The sequence below is a fragment of the Coregonus clupeaformis genome, chromosome 11 (genome assembly GCF_020615455.1).
Source record: "Coregonus clupeaformis isolate EN_2021a chromosome 11, ASM2061545v1, whole genome shotgun sequence".
Lineage (NCBI taxonomy): Eukaryota > Metazoa > Chordata > Actinopteri > Salmoniformes > Salmonidae > Coregonus > Coregonus clupeaformis.
This window is the reverse complement of record NC_059202.1, coordinates 17,504,291-17,530,075: the sequence shown is the minus strand read 5'-3', so window position 1 is coordinate 17,530,075 and position 25,785 is coordinate 17,504,291. Positions and strand designations below refer to the sequence as shown.

Genomic DNA, 25,785 nt, shown 5'->3' with positions numbered 1-25,785 from the left:
AACAAACCGATGCTGGCATTAAGATTGCACTCAATGAGCTGTATAAGGCCATAACTAAACAGGAAAACGCTCATCCAGAGACGCCGCTCCTAGTGGCCGGGGACTTTAATGCAGGGAAACTTAAATCCGTTTTACCTCATTTCTACCAGCATGTTAAATGTGCAACCAGAGGGAAAAAAAACTCTAGACCACCTTTACTCCACACACAGAGACGCGTACAAAGCTCTCCCTCGCCCTCCATTCCTGATTCCTGCTTACAAGCAAAAACTAAAGCAGGAAGCACTCGGTCAACAAAAAAGTGGTCAGATGAAGCAGATGCTAAGCTACAGGACTGTTTTGTTAGCACAGACTGGAATATGTTCCGGGATTCTTCCGATTCCATTGAGGAGTACACCACATCAGTCACTGGCTTCATCAATAAGTGCATCGATGACGTCGTCCCCACATTGACCGTACATACAGTGAGGGAAAAAAGTATTTGATCCCCTGCTTATTTTCTACGTTTACCCACTGACAAAGACATCAGTCTATAATTTTAATGGTAGGTTTATTTGAACAGTAAGAGACAGAATAACAACAACAAAAATCCAGAAAAATGCATGTCAAGAACGTTATAAATTGATTTGCATTTTAATGAGGGAAATAAGTATTTGACCCCTCTGCAAAACATGACTTAGTACTTGGTGGCAAAACCCTTGTTGGCAATCACAGAGGTCAGACGTTACTTGTAGTTGGCCACCAGGTTTGCACACATCTCAGGAGGGATTTTGTCCCACTCCTCTTTGCAGATCTTCTCCAAGTCATTAAGGTTTCGAGGCTGACGTTTGGCAACTCAAACCTTCAGCTCCCTCCACAGATTTTCTATGGGATTAAGGTCTGGAGACTGGCTAGGCCACTCCAGGACCTTAATGTGCTTCTTCTTGAGCCACTCCTTTGTTGCCTTGGCCGTGTGTTTTGGGTCATTGTCATGCTGGAATACCCATCCACAGCCCATTTTCAATGCCCTGGCTGAGGGAAGGAGGTTCTCACCCAAGATTTGACGGTACGTGGCCCCGTCCATCGTCCCTTTGATGCGGTGAAGTTGTCCTTTCCCCTTAGCAGAAAAACACCCCCAAAGCATAATGTTTCCACCTCCATGTTTGACGGTGGGGATGGTGTTCTTGGGGTCATAGGCAGCATTCCTCCTCCTCCAAACACGGCGAGTTGAGTTGATGGCAAAGGGCCCGATTTTGGTCTCATCTGACCACAACACTTTCACCCAGTTCTCCTCTGAAACATTCAGATGTTCATTGGCAAACTTCAGACGGGCCTGTATATGTGCTTTCTTGAGCAGGGGGACCTTGCGGGCGCTGCAGGATTTCAGTCCTTCACGGCGTAGTGTGTTACCAATTGTTTTCTTGGTGACTATGGTCCCAGCTGCCTTGAGATCATTGACAAGATCCTCCCGTGTAGTTCTGGGCTGATTCCTCACCGTTCTCATGATCATTGCAACTCCACGAGGTGAGATCTTGCATGGAGCCCCAGGCCAAGGGAGATTGACAGTTCTTTTGTGTTTCTTCCATTTGCGAATAACCGCACCAACTGTTGTCACCTTCTCACCAAGCTGCTTGGCGATGGTCTTGTAGCCCATTCCAGCCTTGTGTAGGTCTACAATCTTGTCCCTGACATCCAACCAGAAGCCATGGATTACAGGCAACATCCGCACTGAGCTAAAGGGTAGAGCTTCCGCTTTTAAGGAGCGGGACTCTAACCCGGAAGCTTATAAGAAATCCTGCTATGTCCTCCGACGAACCATCTAACAGGCAAAGCCTCAATATAGGACTATGACTGAATCGTACTACACCGGCTCCAACGCTCGTCGGATGTGGCAGGGCTTGAAAACTATTACAGACTACAAAGGGGATCACAGCCGCGAGCTGCCCAGTGACACGAGCCTACCAGACAAGCTAAATTACTTCTATGCTCGCTTCGAGGCAAGTAACACTGAAACATGCATGAGAGCATCAGCTGTTCCGGACGACTATGTGATCACGCTCTCCGTGTCCGATGTGAGTAAGACCTTTAAACAAGTCAACATTCACAAGGCCGCAGGGCCAGATGGCTTACCAGGACGTGTACTCCGAGCATGCGCTGACCAACTGGCAAGTGTCTTCACTGACATTTTCAAACTCTCCCTGACCGAGTCTGTAATACCGACATGTTTCAAGCAGACCACCATAGTCCCTGTGCACAAGAACACTAAGTTAACCTGCCTAAATGACTACCGACCCGTAGCACTCACGTCTGTAGCCATGAAGTGCTTTGAAAGGCTGGTCATGGCTCACATCAACACCATTATCCCAGAAAAACCTAGACCCACTCCAATTTGCATACTGCCCCAACAGATCCACAGATGATGCAATCTCTATTGCGCTCCACACTGCCCTTTCACACCTGGACAAAAGGAACACCTATGTAAGATTGCTATTCATTGACTACAGCTCAGTGTTCAACACCATAGTGCCCTCAAAGCTCATCACTAAGCTAAGGACCCTGGGACTAAACCCCTCCCTCTGCAACTGGATCCTGGACTTCCTGACGGACCGCCCCCAGGTGGTAAGGGTAGGTAACAACACATCCGCCGCACTGATCCTCAACACGGGGGCCCCTCAGGGGTGCGTGCTCAGTCCCCTCCTGTACTCCCTGGTCACCCATGACTGCATGGCCAGGCACGACTCCAACACCATCATTACGTTTGCAGATGACACAACAGTGGTAGGCCTGATCACCGACAATGACGAGACAGCCTATAGGGAGGAGGTCAGAGACCTGGCCGTGTGGTGCCAGGACAACAACCTCTCCCTCAACGTGATCAAGACAAAGGAGATGATTGTGGACTACAGGAAAAAGAAGAGGACCAAGCACGCCCCCATTCTCATCGACGGGGCTGTAGCGGAGCAGGTTGAGAGCTTCAAGTTCCTTGGTGTCCACATCACCAACAAACTAACATGGTCCAAGCACACCAAGACAGTCGTGAAGAGGACACAACAAAACATATTCCCCCTAAGGAGACTGAAAAGATTTGGCATGGGTCCTCAGATCCTCAAAAGGTTCTACAGCTGCACCATCGAGAGCATCCTGACTGGTTGCATCACTGCCTGGTATGGCAACTGCTCGGCCTCCGACCGCAAGGCACTACAGAGGGTAGTGCATACGGCCCAGTACATCACTAGGGCCAAGCTTCCTGCCACCTAGAACCTCTATATCAGGCGGTGTCAGAAGAAGGCCCTAAAAATTGTCAAAGACTCCAGCCACCCTAGTCATAGACTGTTCTCTCTGCTACCGCACAGCAAGTGGTACCGGAGCGCCAAGTCTAGGTCCAAGAGGCTTCTAAACAGCTTCTACCCCCAAGCCATAAGACTCCTGAACAGATAATCAAATGGCTACCCAGACTATTTGCATTGCCCCCCTTTTACGCAGCTGCTACTCTCTGTTTATAATAATAATAATAATAATAATAATAATAATAATAATAATAATAATAATAAGCCATTTAGCAGACGCTTTTATCCAAAGCAACTTAGTCATGTGTGCATACATTTTTACGTATGGGTAGTCCCGGGGATCAAACCTACTACCCTGGCGTTACAAGCGCCATGCTCTACCAATTGAGCTACAGAGGACCACCCATAGTCACTTTAATAACTCTACCTACATGTACATATTACCCCAATTACCTCGACTAACCGGTGCCCCTGCACATTGACTCGGTACCGGTACCCCCTGTATATAGCCTCGATATTGTTATTTTTATTGCTGCTCTTTAATTATTTGTTGCTTTTATTTCGTATTATTTAATTTTTAATTTTTTTGTGTCTTTCTTTTGGTAATCTTTCTTAAAACTGCATTGTTTGTTAAGGGCTTGTAAGTAAGCATTTCACTGTTGTATTCGTCCCATTTGACAAATCAAATGTGATTTGATTTGATTTGACTAGTCCAATAAGAAATTCCCTAATGAACACAATCCACCAGAGAATAGCATGACATAAGATCGTGCTGGGAGAGAACTGAAGTCTGTGGGATAGCCGTGAGACCATGGAGAGAGAAAAGCAGTATTGGTGATTGATGGGTTTGTTCGTAAAGACTTTAAAACTGAAATCGGTTCTTGGTGAAACGGCCACGTCCGTTTGGGATATTCCATCATTGCACACGCGATAGAATAGAACAGCAGTGTTTTTTACTACGCTGCCGGACGCTCCTCTCAAAATCAATAACCAAGGCGCTGGGGCAAACAGCGGCGCTGATTCCCCCTTTACGGATTTCAGCTTTAAACAAAAGATGTGATCATGCTGATAACACCAACAACGGCACCGTTCTATTATAAACACTAATCCTATAGGTTATTAGGTTATTTATTTGTATATGGCATCACATTTGGGATGATAGGTTCAAAGTGAAACCACCCTATCTCACTTGCCAATGGAAGTACAGCGTTTCACATAGAGGGTAGAGGGTCAGTGAATGAGGGCATATACCCACACACACATTTTGAAACCCAGAACAAGCCACTGCTGTGGCCCTTAACTGATAACCCACTTTCCCAGAGAATCCAATCTGGCAGCACACAGGTGGGAGACAGCCATTATTAAATTAACATTTGAGTCATTTAGCAGACGCTCTTATCCAGAGCGACTTACAGTTAGTGCATACATTTATTTTTTTATTTTATTTTTTCATACCCCCCGTGGGAATCGAACCCACAACCCTGGCGTTGCAAACGCCATGCTCTACAAACTGAGCTACATCCCCTGCCGGCCATTCCCTCCCCTACCCTGGACGACGCTGGGCCAATTGTGCGCCGCCCCATGGGTCTCCCGGTCGCGGCCGGCTACGACAGAGCCTGGATTCGAACCAGGATCTCTAGTGGCACAGCTAGCACTGCGATGCAGTGCCTTAGACCACTGCGCCACTCGGGAGACTTGATTATCTGTGTTACGCTGAGATTGCCATCTAGCAGTTTGGGAAAGGTTTCAAATGTAGTATGTTTAAAAAAAATTTTTTTTATCGTTGATCCCTCCCTCTCTTTTCATATCTCATTTTTTGGGAGGTGTTCTTGATGTAGGAATGTGTGTGACTGTGGCTCAAAGGACTCTGGGATGGTTTGGCAAATGGCGAGTGTGTGAGTGTGTCAGAGTTAGTAGGAGTGTGTGTGTGTGTGTGTGTCTGTGTGTGGCAGCCGTCAGGATTGGTAGCTAGGAGTGTGTATGTCCCATCTGTGGAGGAGTGTCTAGGGGACAGAGGCGGCCTTACCTCATCATCCTCATCCTCCTCTTCGTCCTCAGACTCTGATCCCTCTTCAGTTACCTCCCCTGGTTAGGACAGAGCCACGTCAGGTCAAAGGTGAGATGTCAAATAGGACACGCGGAAACTACAGCTTGCACATACGGTGACCTCAAACGAAACAGTGTATGTATGTGTGTTTACTACACATAGCATTAGAATGACTCATGTTATGCATGTGTACTCTGTGCATGCCAGTGTGAAAAAGGATGAGAATGTGCTTTTGTTACGTTACAGCCTTATTCTAAAATGGATTAAGTAAAACATTTTCCTTGTCAATCTACACGCAATAGACCACAATGACAAAGTGAAAACAGGTCTATAGAAATCTTCCTAGAGCTGGCCGCCCCGCCAAACTGAGCAATCCAGGGAGAAGGGCCTTGGTCAGGGAGGTGACCAACAACCCGACGGTCACTCTGACAGAGCTCCAGTGTTCCTCTGTGGAGATGGGAGAACCTTCCAGAAGGACAACCATCTCTGCAGCACTCCACCAAATCAGGCCTTTACGGTAGAGTGGCCAGACGGAAGCCACTCCTCAGTAAAAGGCACATGACAGCCCGCTTGGAGTTTGCCAAAAGGCACCTAAAGGACTCTCAGACCATGAGAAACAAGATTCTCTGGTCTGATGAAACCAAGATTGAACTTTTTGGCCTGAATGCCAGGAGTCACGTCTGGAGGAAACCTGGCACCATCCCTACGGTGAAGCATGGTGGTGGCAGCATCATGCTGTGGGTATGTTTTTCAGCGGCAGGGACTGGGAGACTAGTCAGGATCGAGGGAAAGATGAACGGAGCAAAGTGCAGAGAGATCCTTCATGAAAACTTGCTCCAGAGTGCTGAGGACCTCAGACTGGGTCAAAGGTTCAACTTCCAACAGGACAACGACTCTAAGCACACAGCCAAGACAACGCAGGAGTGCCTTCGGAACAAGTCTCTGAATGTCTTTGAGTGGCCCAGCCAGAGCCCGGACTAGAACCCGATCGAACATCTCTGGAGAGACCTGAAAATAGCTGTGCAGCGACGCTCCCCATCCAACCTGACAGAGCTTGAGAGGATCTGCCGAGAAGAATGGGAGAAACTCCCCAAATACAGGTGTGCCAAGCTTGTAGCGTCATACCCAAGAAGACTAGAGGCTGTAATCTCTGCCAAAGGTGCTTCAACAAAGTACTGAGTAAAGGGTCTGAATACTTAAGTAAATGTAATATTTTAGTTTTCAATTTTTTATATATTTGCAAAAAAAATTACAAAAACAACTGTTTTTGCTTTGTCATTATGGGGTTTTGTGTGTAGATTGATGAGGGGGGGGAAATAATTCAACAAGGCTGTAACGTAACAACATGTGGAAAAAGTTAAAGGGTCTGAATACTTTCCGAAGGCACTGTGTGCATTCGTGTCAATATGTGTCAATGTAGGGCTGTGTGTATACATGATGTGTTTATACCTCTGTTGTGTGAGTGTGTGTTTGTGTGTGTGTGTGTGTGTGTGTGTGAGACTGACCTGAGTTTAGCTGTTTGATGATGAACTCAATCTGCCTGTTGAGCTCTGGGTTCTCCTCTTTGCTGTAGCAGCGAAGGATCTCCTCCATACTCTACACATACACACTACATTTCAGTCATTTAGCAGACCCTCTTATCCAGAGCCTCTTACAGTAACGAGTGCGTGCATCTTTCATACAGGACCCCCCGTGGGAATCAAACCCACAACCCCGGCGTTGCAAGCATACATGCTCTACCAACTGAGCCACACACACACACACACACACACACACACACACGGAAATGAATCACCAACAATCTTCATTTCCTAAGTCCTTGACACACACACACACACAGAAATGAATCACCAACAATCTTCATTTCCTAAGTCCTTGACACACACACACACACACACAGAAATGAATCACCAACAATCTTCATTTCCTAAGTCCTTGACACACACACACACACACACAGAAATGAATCACCAACAATCTTCATTTCCTAAGTCCTTGACACACACACACACACGGAAATGAATCACCAACAATCTTCATTTCCTAAGTCCTTGACACACACACACACACGGAAATGAATCACCAACAATCTTCATTTCCTAAGTCCTTGACACACACACACACAGAAATGAATCACCAACAATCTTCATTTCCTAAGTCCTTGACACACACACACACACGGAAATGAATCACCAACAATCTTCATTTCCTAAGTCCTTGACACACACACTAACCATCTCCTTGGCTTCCTCTCGCACTGCAGGAATACACAGGATGCTATACAGGGCTCCGTTCACGTACGGCCAAATCTGTAAAAACATACACAAGTGTGTAAGTGGGAAACCTTATTCTATCTTGATTACATCATCAACAACAACAACAATAACTAGGCTGAATGTGCTGTATGAGAAAACATAACATTACCATATGGAGAGAGAGAGAGAGAGAGAGAGAGAGAGAGAGAGAGAGAGAGAGAGAGAGAGAGAGAGAGAGAGAGATGAGATCAAGACAAAGAAGAGAGAGAGATGAGATCAAGACAAAGAAGAGAGAGAGAGAGAGAGAGAGAGAGAGAGAGAGAGAGAGAGAGAGAGAGAGAGAGAGAGAGAGAGAGAGAGAGAGAGAGAGAGAGAGAGAGAGAGAGAGAGAGAGAGAGAGAGAAAAAAAAACATCAACATTGTTTGGAGCTGGGGATACAGTATGATTTTATGGCCCAAATAGGAATGACAGCATAGGATGAGAGAAAACATGCCTCTGACATGTCACAATACAACACGTTTCTACACGGTTATGCATGAAGCGTATAGAGGTGCAACTCCATTAATAATAGTTAGCGGGTCTGAGAGTGTAACACGGCATTGCTGCGGTGGGTGGGCTTTACGTTAGAGAGATGGACAGAATGCTTGGGCTATGGCTCTCCTCCTGTGGAACATGTACATGGCACATGCCAACACGTTTCAAGTGTGTTATTGTCACGTGCACGAGTACAGTGAAATGCTTTCCCAACGATGCAGTAATCAATATCAGTAATGCTATAACATTTTTATAGAAATGTCAAGTAGAACAAAAACACACAAGAAATAGAAATAAGAAGAACACGAGAAAGTACGTTTTTACTTTAAGTACTTTCGGAATGCACTGTATATTAGCCCTCTGATTACGATGAAGAGCAAGACGTGGCGCTCTGTTCTGGGCCAGCTGCAGCTTAACCAGGTCTTTCTTTGCAGCTCTGGACCACACGACTGGACAATAATCAAGATTTAAAAAAGCAGAGCATCTCTTTACTATGGACAGACCTCTCCCCATCTTTACAAATACTCATTTCCCTCATTAAAATGCAAATCAATTTATAACATTTTTGACATGCGTTTTTCTGGATTTTTGTTGTTGTTATTCTGTCTCTCACTGTTCAAATAAACCTACCATTAAAATGATAGACTGATCATTTCTTTGTCAGTGGGCAAACGTACAAAATCAGCAGGGGATCAAATACTTTTTTCCCCTCACTGTATAGTGGGGAAAAAAAGTATTTAGTCAGCCACCAATTGTGCAAGTTCTCCCACTTAAAAAGATGAGAGAGGCCTGTAATTTTCATCATAGGTACACGTCAACTATGACAGACAAAATGAGAAAAAAATTCTCCAGAAAATCACATTGTAGGATTTTTAATGAATTTATTTGCAAATTATGGTGGAAAATAAGTATTTGGTCAATAACAAAAGTTTCTCAATACTTTGTTATATACCCTTTGTTGGCAATGACACAGGTCAAACGTTTTCTGTAAGTCTTCACAAGGTTTTCACACACTGTTGCTGGTATTTTGGCCCATTCCTCCATGCAGATCTCCTCTAGAGCAGTGATGTTTTGGGGCTGTCGCTGGGAAACACGGACTTTCAACTCCCTCCAAAGATTTTCTATGGGGTTGAGATCTGGAGACTGGCTAGGCCACTCCAGGACCTTGAAATGCTTCTTACGAAGCCACTCCTTCATTGCCCGGGCGGTGTGTTTAGGATCATTGTCATGCTGAAAGACCCAGCCACGTTTCATCTTCAATGCCCTTGCTGATGGAAGGAGGTTTTCACTCAAAATCTCACGATACATGGCCCCATTCATTCTTTCCTTTACACGGATCAGTCGTCCTGGTCCCTTTGCAGAAAAACATCCCAAAAGCATGATGTTTCCACCCCCATGCTTCACAGTAGGTATGGTGTTCTTTGGATGCATCTCCGCATTCTTTGTCCTCCAAACACGACGAGTTGAGTTTTTACCAAAAAGTTATATTTTGGTTTCATCTGACCATATGACATTCTCCCAATCCTCTTCTGGATCATCCAAATGCACTCTAGCAAACTTCAGACGGGCCTGGACATGTACTGGCTTAAGCAGGGGGACACATCTGGCACTGCAGGATTTGAGTCCCTGGCGGCGTAGTGTGTTACTGATGGTAGGCTTTGTTACTTTGGTCCCAGCTCTCTGCAGGTCATTCACTAGGTCCCCCCGTGTGGTTCTGGGATTTTTGCTCACCGTTCTTGTGATCATTTTGACCCCACGGGGGTGAGATCTTGCGTGGAGCCCCAGATCGAGGGAGATTATCAGTGGTCTTGTATGTCTTCCATTTCCTAATAATTGCTCCCACAGTTGATTTCTTCAAACCAAGCTGCTTACCTATTGCAGATTCAGTCTTCCCAGCCTGGTGCAGGTCTACAATTTTGTTTCTGGTGTCCTTTGACAGCTCTTTGGTCTTGGCCATAGTGGAGTTTGGAGTGTGACTGTTTGAGGTTGTGGACAGGTGTCTTTTATACTGATAACAAGTTCAAACAGGTGCCATTAATACAGGTAACAAGTGGAGGACAGAGGAGCCTCTTAAAGAAGAAGTTACAGGTCTGTGAGAGCCAGAAATCTTGCTTGTTTGTAGGTGACCAAATACTTATTTTCCACCATAATTTGCAAATAAATTCATTAAAAATCCTACAATGTGATTTTCTGGAAAAAAGATTCTCAATTTGTCTGTCACAGTTGATGTGTACCTATGATGAAAATTACAGGCCTCTCTCATCTTTTTAAGTGGGAGAACTTGCACAATTGGTAGCTGACTAAATACTTTTTTCCCCCACTGTATTTGGTACAGAAACAGCAGTCCCGATAACAGATCGGCATTTGACCATCAGGTATTCCAAGACGGGTGAACAATAGACTTCCGCTGCGCTGGAGTCAGCACACCATTTGCTGTTGATGACGAGGCATACCCCCTTTCTCTTCTCAATTTCCATCAATGCAATGTCCTGTCTGCTCAGGTGAATGGAGAACCTATAAAGTTGTATAGCCATGGGGGGTACAGCCATGGGGGGGTATCTTGTCCGAAAGCCATGTTTCAGAAAAGCAGAGAATATTGCAGTTACGAGAGTTCCGTTGATAACAAAATCTGCGATCGGAGGTCTTCCATCTTATTATCAAGAGACTGTAGAATGGAGGGAAGAGGTGGCCGGTTTTCCCTTTGCCTTAATCCTGCCTCTTTTTCGCCGGCATTTCCTCTTGGGTATCTCAAACAGCCCAGGGCACGTTGAAGCCGGAAATTGAGGTTAGTAACTGCCGATCTGACGTTCAAAAAGTTCTTGTCGATCATAATAATTATAGCGGATACATTTTGTGCAAAAAAAAGTAAAGAAAAATGCCAAAAAAATAATCAGAAAATAGCAAAGTTGGGTCAGAGTTCGCAAGACCGCAGTAGGCTTGGGCGGTATGTCATAAAAACTGTATATATTCCCGAGGTATTTGGAACTGGCCACAGGATGGTTTTTTCAATACCATCAAATTAGTTTACGTTTTTCAAAAAATATATATATAATTTGTAGCTTCTTTTTAAGTAAATACCTGCAGTTAACTTGTGCAATATATTAGAAGAAAAAGCAGATCGCGTTCTCATTTCACCTGTCACATTATTTTACATTATGAAGCTTACCGTAGTTCCCCAGAACAGTTGAGCCAGTCACGCGTTTGTCAGGAGAAAGCGGGAGCAGGCGAGTCCAGCTGTGTGTTGACAGGGGTCGCGTTTTATATTGAAAGTCAACAGTGTTTTTTTTTGGCCTTCAACAGAGCGATCAGGGACGTGCAACTATAGTTTTCCTTCACAGAAAATACATTAATGCAACACATTTGGCAGAAGATAACTTCATTTTCATCCTGATGACAACAGAAGTGCAACGCTATTTGGCTGGCAGCCACACAAGGAAATAAGCCTAAAGAATGAAGAAGCAACGTCTTTTTTTGCAAAAACGATGCATGGCCATCATATTTCTAATGGTTATCATAGAAAGAAAGAATGCAGCCAGCTACATTTCCTAATGTTTTGCTTGTGGTTAATCTTGCATTTTACATGAGAAAAAAAGTCTGGCTACACCTAGAAAAATTTGTGGAAAATGAAGAATTCTGCGTTAACGCAACACCATAAGTTTAACTTGCTAGTTATCTAAGTAAGTTACTGAATTAACAAGGTGACGGGGCATCATATTGTATAAGCTTTCTGCTGTGTTTGACAAGTCAAAGCCCTTTGGATGAGTTATCTGTCCAGAAGCCACTAGTATATTTAGATTTCCTTGCGTTTTTTTAGCCGTTCTCAGCCGTCAGCTCCTTCTCCAAGCGGAGCAGGCAGGCCCGTTGCCCTAGCGACTCCAGACTCCACACAGACACAGTGAGTAACCACGCACCTTCAGAGCCAGTACTGATCTTGCTTCAGACAAGCATGCGTCAAAACTTTGTTCATTTGCACGTCTCTCGTTCACATTCGCTTGTAAATGTCCGAACTCACAAAAAATGACATTCGGTAGCTCCTACCTACACTACCGTTCAAAAGTTTGGGGTCACTTAAAAATGTCCTTGTTTTCCATGAAAACATACATGAAATTAGTTTGAATAGGAAATATAGCAAAATGAATAGGAAATGTAGTCATTGACAAGGTTAGAAATAATGATTTTTAATTGAAATAATAATTGTGTCCTTCAAACGTTGCTTTCGTTAAAGAATCCTCCATTTGCAGCAATTACAGCCTTGCAGACCTTTGGCATTCTAGTTGTCAATTTGTTGAGGTAATCTGAAGAGATTTCACCCCATGCTTCCTGAAGCACCTCCCACAAGTTGGATTGGCTTGATGGGCACTTCTTACGTACCATACGGTCAAGCTGCTCCCACAACAGCTCAATAGGGTTGAGATCCGGTGACTGTGCTAGCTACTCCATTATAGACAGAATACCAGCTGACTGATTCTTCCCTAAATAGTTCTTGCATAGTTTGGAGCTGTGCTTTGGGTCATTGTCCTGTTGTAGGAGGAAATTGGTTCCAATCAAGCGTCGTCCACAGGGTACGGCATGGCGTTGGAAAATGGAGTGATAGCCTTCCTTCTTCAAGATCCCTTTTACCCTGTACAGATCTTCCACTTTACCACCACCAAAGCACCCACAGACCATCACATTGCCTCCACCATGCTTGACAGATGGCATTAAGCACTCCTCCAGCATCTTTTCATTTGGTCTGCGTCTCACAAATGTTCTTCTTTGTGATCCGAACACCTCAAACTTCGATTCGTCTGTCCATAACACTTTTTTCCAATCTTCCTCTGTCCAGTGTCTGTGTTCTTTTGCCCATCTTAATCTTTTATTTTTATTGGCCAGTCTGAGATATGGCTTTTTCTTTGCAACTCTGCCTAGAAGGTCAGCATCCCCGAGTTGCCTCTTCACTGTTGACGTTGAGACTAGTGTTTTGCGGGTACTATTTAATGAAGCTGCCAGTTGAGGACTTGTGAGGCGTCTGTTTCTCAAACTAGACACTATAATGTATTTGTCCTCTTGCTCAGTTGTGCACTGGGGCCTCCCACTCCTCTTTCTATTCTGGTTAGAGACAGTTTGCGCTGTTCTGTGAAGGGAGTAGTACACAGCGTTGTACGAGATCTTGGAATAGCCTTCATTTCTCAGAACAAGAATAGACTGACGAGTTTCAGAAGAAAGTTATGTGTTTCTGGCCATTTTGAGCCTGTAATCGAACCCACAATTGCTGATGCTCCAGATACTCAACTAGTCTCAAGAAGGCCAGTTGTATTGCTTCTATAATCAGCACAACAGTTTTCAGCTGTGTTAACATAATTGCAAAAGTTTAAAAAAAACTTGGATTAGCAAACACAACGTGCCATTGGAACACAGGACTGATGGTTGCTATAATGGGCCTCTGTACGCCTGTGTAGATAACAAGGACATTCCTTAGTGACCACAAACCTTTGAACGGTAGTGTATATATGTATAACTTTATGAGCTGGACTGTCTGTCTTTGCAATTCGTTCATATTTAGCTAGCACCCTCCAGGGAAATTCAATATTACTTGTGCTAATTTTGTTAGCATACTGGTAACAGACGTGAGAAATGAAGAATTCTGCATTAACGCAACCCCTAAATTGAACTTGCTACTTTCTAAGTAAGTTACTGAAAAATAAGGTGTTTTTGGCACCGGTATTTTTTTAAAATTTATTTCACCTTTATTTAACCAGGTAAACCAGTTGAGAACAAGTTCTAAGTACTAAGTACTAAGTATTAAGCCGGTAATACCGTAAATCCCTGGATGAGAGAAGGACGGTTTGGCGATATGAAAATCCGGATACCGCCCAACCCTACCATACAGTACAGCGCCAGCAAGCAAATGTGCCTAGTGATCAGCTGGGACTGTTCTCAGTGTCTTGGTGCGGTTTAACCTCTGTGTGTGTGTGTGTGTGTGTGTGTGTGTGTGTGTGTGTCTGTGTGAGTGATTTGTGTTCATTCACAACTGCAGTTGTCTGTCTATGTGTGTGGGTGTGTGAGAGTTGTGTGTATAACTGCATGTGTGTGTGTGTGTCCATGAGAATGTGTGTGTGTGTGTGTGTGTGTGTGTGTGTTACCTCGTGGTTCTCGTGTCCCAGTAGGTCAGTCAGAACCTTCAGGACGTGTTTAGGGTTCTCAGCACACTTCCTCTTTCCTGGAACAAGAAGACAAGTCATTATGACAGAGATACGGGTTAGGGTTAGATACGGGTCTGACAGAACAAGGATAGTCATCATTACAGAGATATGGGTTAGGGTTAGATACGGGTCTGACAGAACAAGGATAGTCATCATTACAGAGATAAGGGTTAGGGTTAGATACGGGTCTGACAGAACAAGACGCTTTCATTCTGCTCTCTACATCTAACTCAATTTGATTTGAATCAATCCCTTACAGTGACATCAATGGGCATTTAACACAAGACCCAGGGCTGGAAGTCTATACAAGGGACAAAGAGATGAGTAGTGAGGGGAAGCATAGGGTCCTGTGTGGCTCAGTTGGTAGAGCATGGCTCTTGCAACGCCAAGGGTAGTGGGTTTGATTTCCGCTGGGGCCACCCATAGTATGGGTCCCATACAAAAAAAATGAATGCACGCATAACTTTAAATGTCTTTGGATAAAAGCGTCTGCTAAATGGCAGATAATATTATGTATATTGTCATAGGTATTTTGAGATCTAACTAGGTAACTCATTCTAATTCTGTGGTCAGAGGGAAGGGATCACTGCCACCACCTAACTCTCTAGCCAAGGTGCATGAATTAAAGAGATTCTCCAGTACTTTTGTATACATTTTACCCAGTAGTTCTGAGCCAAAAGTGGTCCCAGAAAATTGCGTACCAATATGACGTGCAGCTTGCTAGCTGTCACTCAAATGGTGAGGGGCTGAAGCTCATTGGCTGGAACTCAAATTGCTAGGAACTCATTGGCTGGCCCACATGGGGGAAAATGTTAGGCACAATGGCACAGCTTCCATAAAAACAGGGATTTCAAACTAGGGATTTCATGGCTGATTGACGTATTAACAGTAATTCTGCTGATATATTATGAATGTATGGACTACACATTGACACATCCAGCACAAAGCGGGAGGTTTAAAAAAACACTTAGCAGTCGCCAAAGTTCCGGAGCATGTCTTTAAGGAGCAAACTGAAGTGAAGAGGAATTTCAGCAACTCTTGGAAGACAGTGGAAGTTGATACAATTCTTATAAAGATGCTGAATTTCCACTTCACTTCAGACAACTGATGAGGACTGTGTTAGCGTCCCCTGTATAGGTGGTGTGGGAGCCCAGTCCAAAATACTTTTGCTTCTATTGGTTTCAATTGACGGCCTGTATGTTGTTTCGGGGGCTTTTGCGCTGCGGCTGGAAAATAATCTGAGGGAAACGTAGCCTGGTCCCAGATCTATTTTTGTTGTACAGACAACTCGTAAATGTAAAAATGTAAATGTAACTCCTTTTGCCACTGTCATTTTAAGAGTTGGCAAGATGACACAAACAGATCTGGGACCAGGCTATTGAACTATGCCATCAGGTGGAGAGTGTACCAGGCTATTGAACTATGCCATCAGGTGGGTGTCGTACTAGGTGGGGGAGTGTACCAGGTAAGGGTGGTACCAGGTGGAGAGTGTACCTGGTATGGGTGGTACCAGGTGGAGAGTGTACCTGGTATGGGTGGTACCAGGTGGAGAGTGTACCTGGTATGGGTGGTACCAGGTGGAGAGTGTACCTGGTATGGGTGGTACCAGGTGGAGAGTGTACCTGGTATGGGTGGTACCAGGTGGAGAGTGTACCTGGTATGGGTGGTACCAGGTGGAGAGTGTACCTGGTATGGGTGGTACCAGGTGGAGAGTGTACCTGGTATGGGTGGTACCAGGTGGAGAGTGCACCAGGTATGGGTGGTACCAGGTGGAGAGTGCACCAGGTATGGGTGGTACCAGGTGGAGAGTGTACCTGGTATGGGTGGTACCAGGTGGAGAGTGTACCTGGTATGGGTGGTACCAGGTGGAGAGTGTACCTGGTATGGGTGGTACCGGGTGGAGAGTGCACCAGGTATGGGTGGTACCAGGTGAGGAATCTACCTGGGGTTTGTATACCTTTGTTGCGTAGACATAGATTCATGAGCAGGGCCACAGCGTACTCCAGAGTGTAGTCAGACAGACAGTCAGAGTCCTGTAGCTCGTCTACCAGCCAGTCAATCAGACCATCCTCTATCATGGCTGACTGCTGGCTCCGCCTAGAGCACACACACACACACACACACCAACACACAGACACACACAGACACATAGACACACACACACACACACCCACACAGACACAGACACAGACACACCAAAACACATACAGACAAATGCATACACACTCACACGAATGCGAATAGACACACACATACACACACACACACACACAGATGCGCACAACCACCCACACACACGTTAGCGTATACACACCGAAACACACACAGACAAATGCATACACACCGAAACACACACAGACAAATGCATACACACCGAAACACACACAGACAAATGCATACACACTCACACGAATGCGAATACACACACACACACACACACCACGTTCGCACGCACACACATTGATATGTACACCAAACCCATTCATTCACGTGTTCACACAAACAGACGCTCATATGCAGACGCACAGAAACAAGCAAACACAGAGAAACAAAGCCTACAGGGTTAGGCTCAGACATCACTAGGTGTTGCAAATATTTGCCTTTATACGCTTGTGTTTCAAATCAATAGTTTTTCTGAACAACAAACAAAGAAGTGGTGACACTGGCATATCTAATTCTCTAGTCCACTCTACTAGGGCTGATTGTGGATACAGTTAACCCCTCACAATGTGCTACACAACGGTAGGGCTGATTGTGGATACAGTTAACCCCTCACAATGTGCTACACAGCGGTAGGGCTGATTGTGGATACAGTTAACCCCTCACAATGTGCTACACAGCGGTAGGGCTGATTGTGGATACAGTTAACCCCTCACAATGTGCTACACAGCGGTAGGGCTGATTGTGGATACAGTTAACCCCTCACAATGTGCTACAGGGCGGTAGGGCTGATTGTGGATGTATGCGAGGAAGTGTGTGTGCGTGTGCATGCGAGGAAGTGTGTGTGTGTATGCGCGTATGTCAGGAAGTGAGTGAGTGGGAGTGTGTGTGTGTGTGTACCTGAGGCTGAGTTTCTGCAGGGCTCCCAGGACATTCTCTCTGCTCACAGAGTCCTTCTCCTCTGTCCTTAGAGACTCAATGAGCAGCCTCAACAAAGAGGGGACCTGGGACAGGTACACACGACCTGGAACCACACACACACACACACACACACACAACACAACCAGGGGTCACCACCATCGACTAAGGAATATAGCCTGAAATCCATGCTCCAAAATCACCATTGGCCTCATGGTGAAATACCTGAGCAGTTTCCTTCCTCTCCGGCTACTGAGTTAGGAAGGATGCCTGTATGTTTGTAGTGACTGGGTGTACACATCTGCCAATCGGTGCCCTTCTTTACTAGACATTGAAAAACCACCCTGGTCTTTGTGGTTGAATCTGTGCTTGAAATTCACTGCTCGACTGATGGACCTTACAGATAATTCTATGTGTAAGGTACAGAGATGGGGTAGTCATTCAAAAATCATGTTAACCCTTATTATTGAACACGGAATGAGTCCATGCAACTTATTATGTGATTTGTTAAGCAAACTTTTACTCCTGAACTTATTTAGGCTTGCCATAACACAGGGGTTGAATACTTATCGACACAAAACATTTCACCTTTTCATTTTTTATTAATTTTCAAAACAATTCTACAATTAAAATTCCACTTTTACATTATGGGGTATGGTGTGTAGATCCGTGACACAAAATCTCAATGTAATACATTTTAAATTCAGGCTGTAACATAACAAAATTAGGAAAAAGTCAAGGGATGTGAATACTTTCTGAAGGCACTGTATACTACAACACATTAAATAACATATGACTTACCCTCTGCGAGGGATGCGAAAGCGTTGATGAGACGAGCCATGTACTGCCTGACCATCCCGTTCTTCGACCTCATCAAAAGGAGCACAGTTTTCTGCAAAACATATTCCAAGACAGTGTAACGGACAACGTATGTTTCACCATTTCATACGCAAGTTACTGAACACAGTCTAACATGTATTGTTGATCAATTTCCCATCAAAAGAGTGGTGCGTAAAACCCACAAATTCAGTTGTATCTGGTAGGAAAACATGGCTTTTTGGTCTGGTAACATTCTAGGATTTCAGTTGTATTTAATTTGTATGTACAAAGTTAAATCAAATCTTCACTAGTCACCATGGAATAACTATTTTGTTTGATCTATATGAAACAATGAAAGTGCTTGGTAGGCCAACATTTGGTCATGTTCACTGAAGACAATTTCAACTGTCAAAGTCAAATCATTTCCCTAAAATATGACTGTAGCTCAGTTGGTAGAGCATGGCACTTGCAACGTCAGGGTTGTGGGTTCGATCCCCACGGGGGGCCAGTATGACAAATGTACGCACTCACTAACTATATGTCGCTCTGGATAAGAGCGTCTGCTAAATGACTAAAATGTAAAATGTAAAAATTTTCCATTCATATCTGGGCTACGAGCCAAAGTCTCAAGCCAGCCACTGCACTAACCTACCCTCATCACACGACATTGGAGCAGGCCAGGGGAGAACCACCTCCCCTTTCTCATTGAAGCAATGGAAGTTCAAGGCCGACCACGGTACCGCAGGCATTGTTAGCAGAAAACAGGATCTCCCATTATAGTGAATGGAAAAATTGCCATCTTTGTGGTCAATTTATTTAAAAAAAAGATCTAAGACAATAATGGTACTAATAATTGCTTCTAACACACCAGACGCATGTCCTTGAACTGATTATTTTAAAAATCGCACACAGAAGAAGTTATAAGGATAATTTAGTTGCTAATGGCAGCCTGCAGTACCCCTGTCGGCCTTCAACTTGAGTTACTCAATGAGAGGGGGGCAGCACTGAGCTAGCCTGCAACGTCACTTCCTGGAGTAGCTCAAACTGCACATGTGTTATCTCCATGAGACGCAGGGCCGGATGAAGAAATCATAGGCCCCGGGGCTTTAAAAAATAAAAATATATATATATATATATATATATATATATATATATATATATATATATATATATATATATATATATATATATATATATATATATATGACAGAAGTCATTAGCTGAATCTTTTTTTAATACCACACAAATGACCGAAATGAGAGGCTCCTCTGACACTGATAAACTGATATCACTCTGGTCTTGAATTCAAACTAACAATAGCCCAGGCCAATGAAGTGACACACAGATTGTACAATATTAGGAGGCAATATATAAATATATATATTTATTATAGGCTACAGTAGGCTACTAAATAACATCTCCAGTGGCACACTTATTCACCTAATGATGAGGCTACTACTCACGGTGATGGCCGATGCGCTCCTCTTGGCAATATCCTATCTCAAGATGAGCTACTTTGAAAAACAGTGCTGCTGTTCGCTAAACTTTGGGAGTAGTTGAGAAAAAAAATGTATTCTATTGGTTCTACAGACAGATTAGTCTTCTCTTTTACAAACTACGTTTTTCCCACGATTGTATTTTGAAATGTGCAAAAGGCAAACAGACAGCCGTAACCAACCATAGAAATATAATCCATAGATGGCGGTTCCCATTCAAGTCAGGACTGGCAGCCATTGCTAGTGTACCCATGAGTTTAACAGTCAAATTGCCAGGGTAAGAGGTTCCAAACATCTTCTATGGATTATATGTCTATGGCCACAACACAACAAGCTGTTCTATATTTGGCAAGCATGCTGCCCAAATTGCGGTCTTCTCGACTGTAGGCATACCGTTAACTGCCAAAAAAAAAGGAAACACTTCAGTAATTGAGAGATACAAAGTTTATGTTATGGTGTGTGGGGTGCATTTTCCTGGCATGGTTTAGGTCCACTTGTAGAATCTATGCCAAGGCGTATTGAAGCTGTTCTGGCAGCTCGAGGTGGCCCAACACATGTTTAAGACCCTTTATGTTGCTGTTTCCTTTATTTTGACAGATACCACTATGCACTCGTGATCAAATTTAATCCAGTTATTGTTTAGAAGCTAAATATTGCTCTCTGGTGTATTTTGAACATTGAGTGCGGGCTCATGTGGTTGGACAAAAATAAACAATAATAATAATTAACGGAAATGTTTTTTTTTTAGTGTTTTTACCAGTCAAATTGATTTATTATGCAGTTTTTTAAATAATTGTTTTAATTACTCAATAAAGGCAGGGCCCCCCCAGTTACCCACGTGGACCCCCTACCTCCTCTCCTCCCCCCCAGTTACCCACGTGGACCCCCTACCTCCTCTCCTCCCCCCCAGTTACCCACGTGGACCCCCTACCTCCTCTCCTCCCCCCCAGTTACCCACGTGGACCCCCTACCTCCTCTCCTCCCCCCCAGTTACCCACGTGGACCCCCTACCTCCTCTTCTCCCCCCATCTGATGATTAGCAGAGCGGCAGAAGCTGTCTACACTCATTGAGAGCGGGATCATGAATCCGCCTGTAGTTGTCAGTTGCAGTAAAAAAAAAAGGGGAGTTCTCTTTTTCAATAAAACACAAAGACGCTTCTCCTTACTCCTCAAACTATCTTCTTGGGAACCAGTGAATCGTAGGAACATGATACAGGGGCCCTCCTTGATTCCTTCCCTATGGTGGTAATTCAAGAAGCCAGGAGAAAAACTGTGCTACTGGCACTGAATTGGAGGTCGGGGCTGTTTCGTAAAAGGTTAAAATAATGAGATTAAGATAGCATGTTTACTGAAGAGAGTGAGATGTTCAGATGTTCAATTGATTGTCTTTCTTACCAGGAGAGGGTGTGTGTGTGTGTGTGTGTGTGTGTGTTTGCATGTGTGTGAGAGGCATTTTAAACCCGCCCATTACTACTGTCAAATTAAATGTGGTATCTAGCCTACTTAAGAGAGGCTGATGAACTTTGACCTTACCAAAAGAGTTCATGACCTACCACCATGTCCAATATGAAATCTTCCCAACATTTAGAACCTGTGAAAGCCTGTGAGTGGACTCTTTAGCCATTCAAGAGCTTTCCTTGATCCATTAAGAGAAACAAAAGCCCAATTCAGATTCTTCCCTCTTCTCTCTGAAGTGTGTACTTAGCAATGCTTTAAATCCTTAAGGGGAAGTGAATGAGTGGCCACTTTGGGGAGAGGAGAGAGAATCATGACAAAGCCCCTATGGTTTTAACTTACCGTTATCTGTAAGACAATCTGTCTAATGGTTATCTCATGGTTATCTCATGGTTGTATCAGAACCTAAATGTCACCCTGTAAGCGCCGGGCTGAAGTTTCCCATAGGTACAGATCTAGGATCAGCTTCCCCATCAGCCAATCCTAACCTTAACCTAAACGGACCCAAGATCAGTGTCAAAGGGGCAACTTCACCCTACACCACCCTGCCTGTAACCCACCTGTCTGGTGCTCTGGCGATCCAGGAGGTCGTTGCTGACGTAGGCCTGCAGTACCGTGTCCCTTTGCTCACCATGGAGAGAACGGGTCAGCCTCTGGGGATAGGATAACACACAAGGTGATGACACAGACCGGCAGACAGACAGACAGGCAGACAGACAGGAACAGACCGGCAGACAGACAGACCGGCAGACAGACAGGCAGACAGGCAGGCAGACAGATCAGCAGACAGACAGACCGGCAGACAGACAGACAGACATACAGGAACAGACCGGCAGACAGACAGACAGACCGGCAGACAGACCGGCAGACAGGCAGGCAGACAGATCAGCAGACAGACAGACCGGCAGACAGACAGACAGACATACAGGAACAGACCGGCAGACAGACAGACAGACATACAGGAACAGACCGGCAGACAGACAGACAGACCGGCAGACAGACAGGCAGACAGGCAGGCAGACAGATCAGCAGACAGACAGACCGGCAGACAGACAGACAGACATACAGGAACAGACCGGCAGACAGACAGACAGACAGACCGGCAGACAGACAGGCAGGCAGAACGGCAGGCAGACATACAGGCACAGAGACCTAGAGGCACAGAGACATAGAGACACAGAGACAGAGAGACACAGAGACAGAGAGACACAGAGACAGAGAGACAGAGAGACACAGAGGCACAGAGGCACAGAGACACAGAGAGAGATACACACACAGAGAGACACAGAGACATAGAGACACAGAGACAGAGAGACACAGAGGCACAGAGACACAGAGACAGAGAGACAGAGAGACACAGAGAGAGATACACACACAGAGAGACACAGAGACATAGAGACAGTTCAGTAGTAGTAGGCCTAGGCATGTCCAGGCTGTCTGACTCACCCAGCACAGGGCCTGGAGCAGCAGGGCCTTGAGTCTGTCTGAACCCCCCAGCAGGTCTCTCTTCAGCTTGTCATAGTCCAGAGAGGGCAGCAGCGGCACCTCCTTAGGCCTCCTGCATAGGGGAGATGGTGGGTGTTTTTCATAAACTACCTGCTCTAGTTTGTATTTGTATTTATTATGGATCCCCATTAGTTCCTGCCAAGGCAGCAGCTACTCTTCCTGGGGTTTATTATGGATCCCCATTAGTTCCTGCCAAGGCAGCAGCTACTCTTCCTGGGGTTTATTATGGATTCCCATTAGTTCCTGCCAAGGCAGCAGCTACTCTTCCTGGGGTTTATTATGGATCCCCATTAGTTCCTGCCAAGGAAGCAGCTAATCTTCCTGGGGTCCAGCAAAATTAAGGCAGTTATATACAATTAAAAACATGACATTACATTTCACAACACATTAAGTGTGTGCCCTCAGGCCACTACTCTACTATCACATACAGTACATGACCAAAGGTATGTGGACACCTGCTCGTTGAACATCTCATTCCAAAAATCATGGGCATTAATATGGAGTTGGTCCCCCCTTTTGCTGCTATAACAGCCTCCACTCTTCTGGGAAGGCTTTCCACTAGATGTTGGAATATTGCTGCGGGGACTTGCTTCCATTCAGCCACAAGAGCATTTGTGAGGTTGGGCACTGATGTTGGGCGATTTGGCCTGGCTTGCAGTCGGCGTTCCAATTCATCCCAAAGGTGTTCGATGGGGTTGAGGTCAGGGCTCTGTGCAGGCCAATCAAGTTCTTCCACACAGATCTCAACAAACCATTTCTGTATTGTCCTCCCTTTGTGCACAGGGGCATTGTCATGCTGAAACAGGAAAGGGCCTTCCCCAAATGGTTGCCACAAAGTTGGAAGCACAGAATCGTCTAGAATGTAATTTCCCTTCACTGGAACTAAGGGGCCATGAAAAACAGCCCCAGACCATTATTCCTCCTCCACCAAACTTTACTGTTGGCACTATGCATTGGGGCAGGTAGCGTTCCCCTGGCATCCACCAAATCCAGATTCGTCCGTCGGTCTGCCAGATGGTGAAGCGTGATTCATCACTCCAGATACAGTGGGGAAAAAAAGTATTTAGTCAGCCACCAATTGTGCAAGTTCTCCCACTTAAAAAGATGAGAGGCCTGTAATTTTCATCATAGGTACATGTCAACTATGACAGACAAAATGAGAAAAGAAATTCCAGAAAATCACATTGTAGGATTTTTTATGAATTTATTTGCAAATTATGGTGGAAAATAAGTATTTGGTCAATAACAAAAGTTTCTCAATACTTTGTTATATACCCCTTGTTGGCAATGACACAGGTCAAACGTTTTCTGTAAGTCTTCACAAGGTTTTCACACACTGTTGCTGGTATTTTGGCCCATTCCTCCATGCAGATCTCCTCTAGAGCAGTGATGTTTTGGGGCTGTCGCTGGGCAACACGGACTTTCAACTCCCTCCAAAGATTTTCTATGGGGTTGAGATCTGGAGACTGGCTAGGCCACTCCAGGACCTTGAAATGCTTCTTACGAAGCCACTCCTTCGTTGCCCGGGAGGTGTGTTTGGGATCATTGTCATGCTAAAAGACCCAGCCACGTTTCATCTTCAATGCCCTTGCTGATGGAAGGAGGTTTTCACTCAAAATCTCACGATACATGGCCCCATTCATTCTTTCCTTTAACGGATCAGTCGTCCTGGTCCCTTTGCAGAAAAAACAGCCCCAAAGCATGAAGTTTCCACCCCCATGCTTCACAGTAGGTATGGTGTTCTTTGGATGCAACTCAGCATTCTTTGTCCTCCAAACACGATGAGTTGAGTTTTTACCAAAAAGTTATATTTTGGTTTCATCTGACCATATGACATTCTCCCAAACCTCTTCTGGATCATCCAAATGCACTCTAGCAAACTTCAGACGGGCCTGGACATGTACTGGCTTAAGCAGGGGGACACGTCTGGCAATGCAGGATTTGAGTCCCTGGCGGAGTAGTGTGTTACTGATGGTAGGCTTTGTTACTTTGGTCCCAGCTCTCTGCAGGTCATTCACTAGGTCCCCCCGTGTGGTTCTGGGATTTTTGCTCACCGTTCTTGTGATCATTTTGACCCCACGGGGTGAGATCTTGCGTGGAGCCCCAGATCGAGGGAGATTATCAGTGGTCTTGTATGTCTTCCATTTCCTAATAATTGCTCCCACAGTTGATTTCTTCAAACCAAGCTGCTTACCTATTGCAGATTCAGTCTTCCCAGCCTGGTGCAGGTCTACAATTTTGTTTCTGGTGTCCTTTGACAGCTCTTTGGTCTTGGCCATAGTGGAGTTTGGAGTGTGACTGTTTGAGGTTGTGGACAGGTGTCTTTTATACTGATAACAAGTTCAAACAGGTGCCATTAATACAGGTAACGAGTGGAGCCTCTTAAAGAAGAAGTTACAGGTCTGTGAGAGCCAGAAATCTTGCTTGTTTGTAGGTGACCAAATACTTATTTTCCACCATAATTTGCAAATAAATTCATTAAAAATCCTACAATGTGATTTTCTGGATTTCTTTTTCTCAATTTGTCTGTCATAGTTGACGTGTACCTATGATGAAAATGACAGGCCTCTCTCATCTTTTTAAGTGGGAGAACTTGCACAATTGGTGGCTGACTAAATACTTTTTTTCCCCACTGTAACTAATTTCCACTGTTCTAGAGTCCAATGGCGGCAAGCTTTACACCACTCCAGCCGACGCTTGGCATTGCGCATGGTGATCTTAGGCTTGTGTGCGGCTGCTCGGCCATGGAAACCTATTTCATGAAGCTCCCGATGAACAGTTATTGTGCTGATGTTGCTTCCAGAGGCAGTTTGGAATTCGGAAGTGAGTGTTGCAACGGATTTTTTACGCTCTTCAGCACTCTTCAGCGGTCCCGTTCTGTGAGCATGTGTGGCCTACCACTTCGCGGCTGAGCCGTTGTTGCTCCTAGACGTTTCCACTTACTTTTGTATATATAGTGTATCTACAACACAAAATCCATGTGTACGTGTGTGTATAGTGTGTATGTATGCGTGTGTGTTGCTTCACAGTCCCCGCTGTTCAATAAGGTGTATTTATGTTTTATAAATCTAATTTTACTGCTTGCATGAGTTACCTGATGTGGAATAGAGTTCCATGTAATCATGGCTCTATGTAGTATTGTGCGCCTC

At 44.8% G+C, this 25,785-nt stretch overlaps 1 protein-coding gene across 1 annotated transcript in view; it reads right to left on the bottom strand.

Moving 5' to 3' along the window:
- The window catches only part of LOC121577110 (lisH domain-containing protein ARMC9), a 109,269-nt gene that overhangs the window by 30,157 nt on the left and 53,327 nt on the right, over nt 1–25,785 (bottom strand). The window contains exons 11-19 of the mRNA XM_045223375.1: nt 22,577–22,688; nt 21,691–21,783; nt 18,162–18,252; nt 17,343–17,466; nt 16,225–16,379; nt 14,223–14,299; nt 7,545–7,619; nt 6,816–6,906; nt 5,290–5,348 (exon numbers count right to left, since the gene is read on the bottom strand). Of these exons, the coding sequence (XP_045079310.1) occupies nt 5,290–5,348; nt 6,816–6,906; nt 7,545–7,619; nt 14,223–14,299; nt 16,225–16,379; nt 17,343–17,466; nt 18,162–18,252; nt 21,691–21,783; nt 22,577–22,688 (877 nt within the window). The remainder of the gene's footprint in view (nt 1–5,289; nt 5,349–6,815; nt 6,907–7,544; nt 7,620–14,222; nt 14,300–16,224; nt 16,380–17,342; nt 17,467–18,161; nt 18,253–21,690; nt 21,784–22,576; nt 22,689–25,785) is intronic.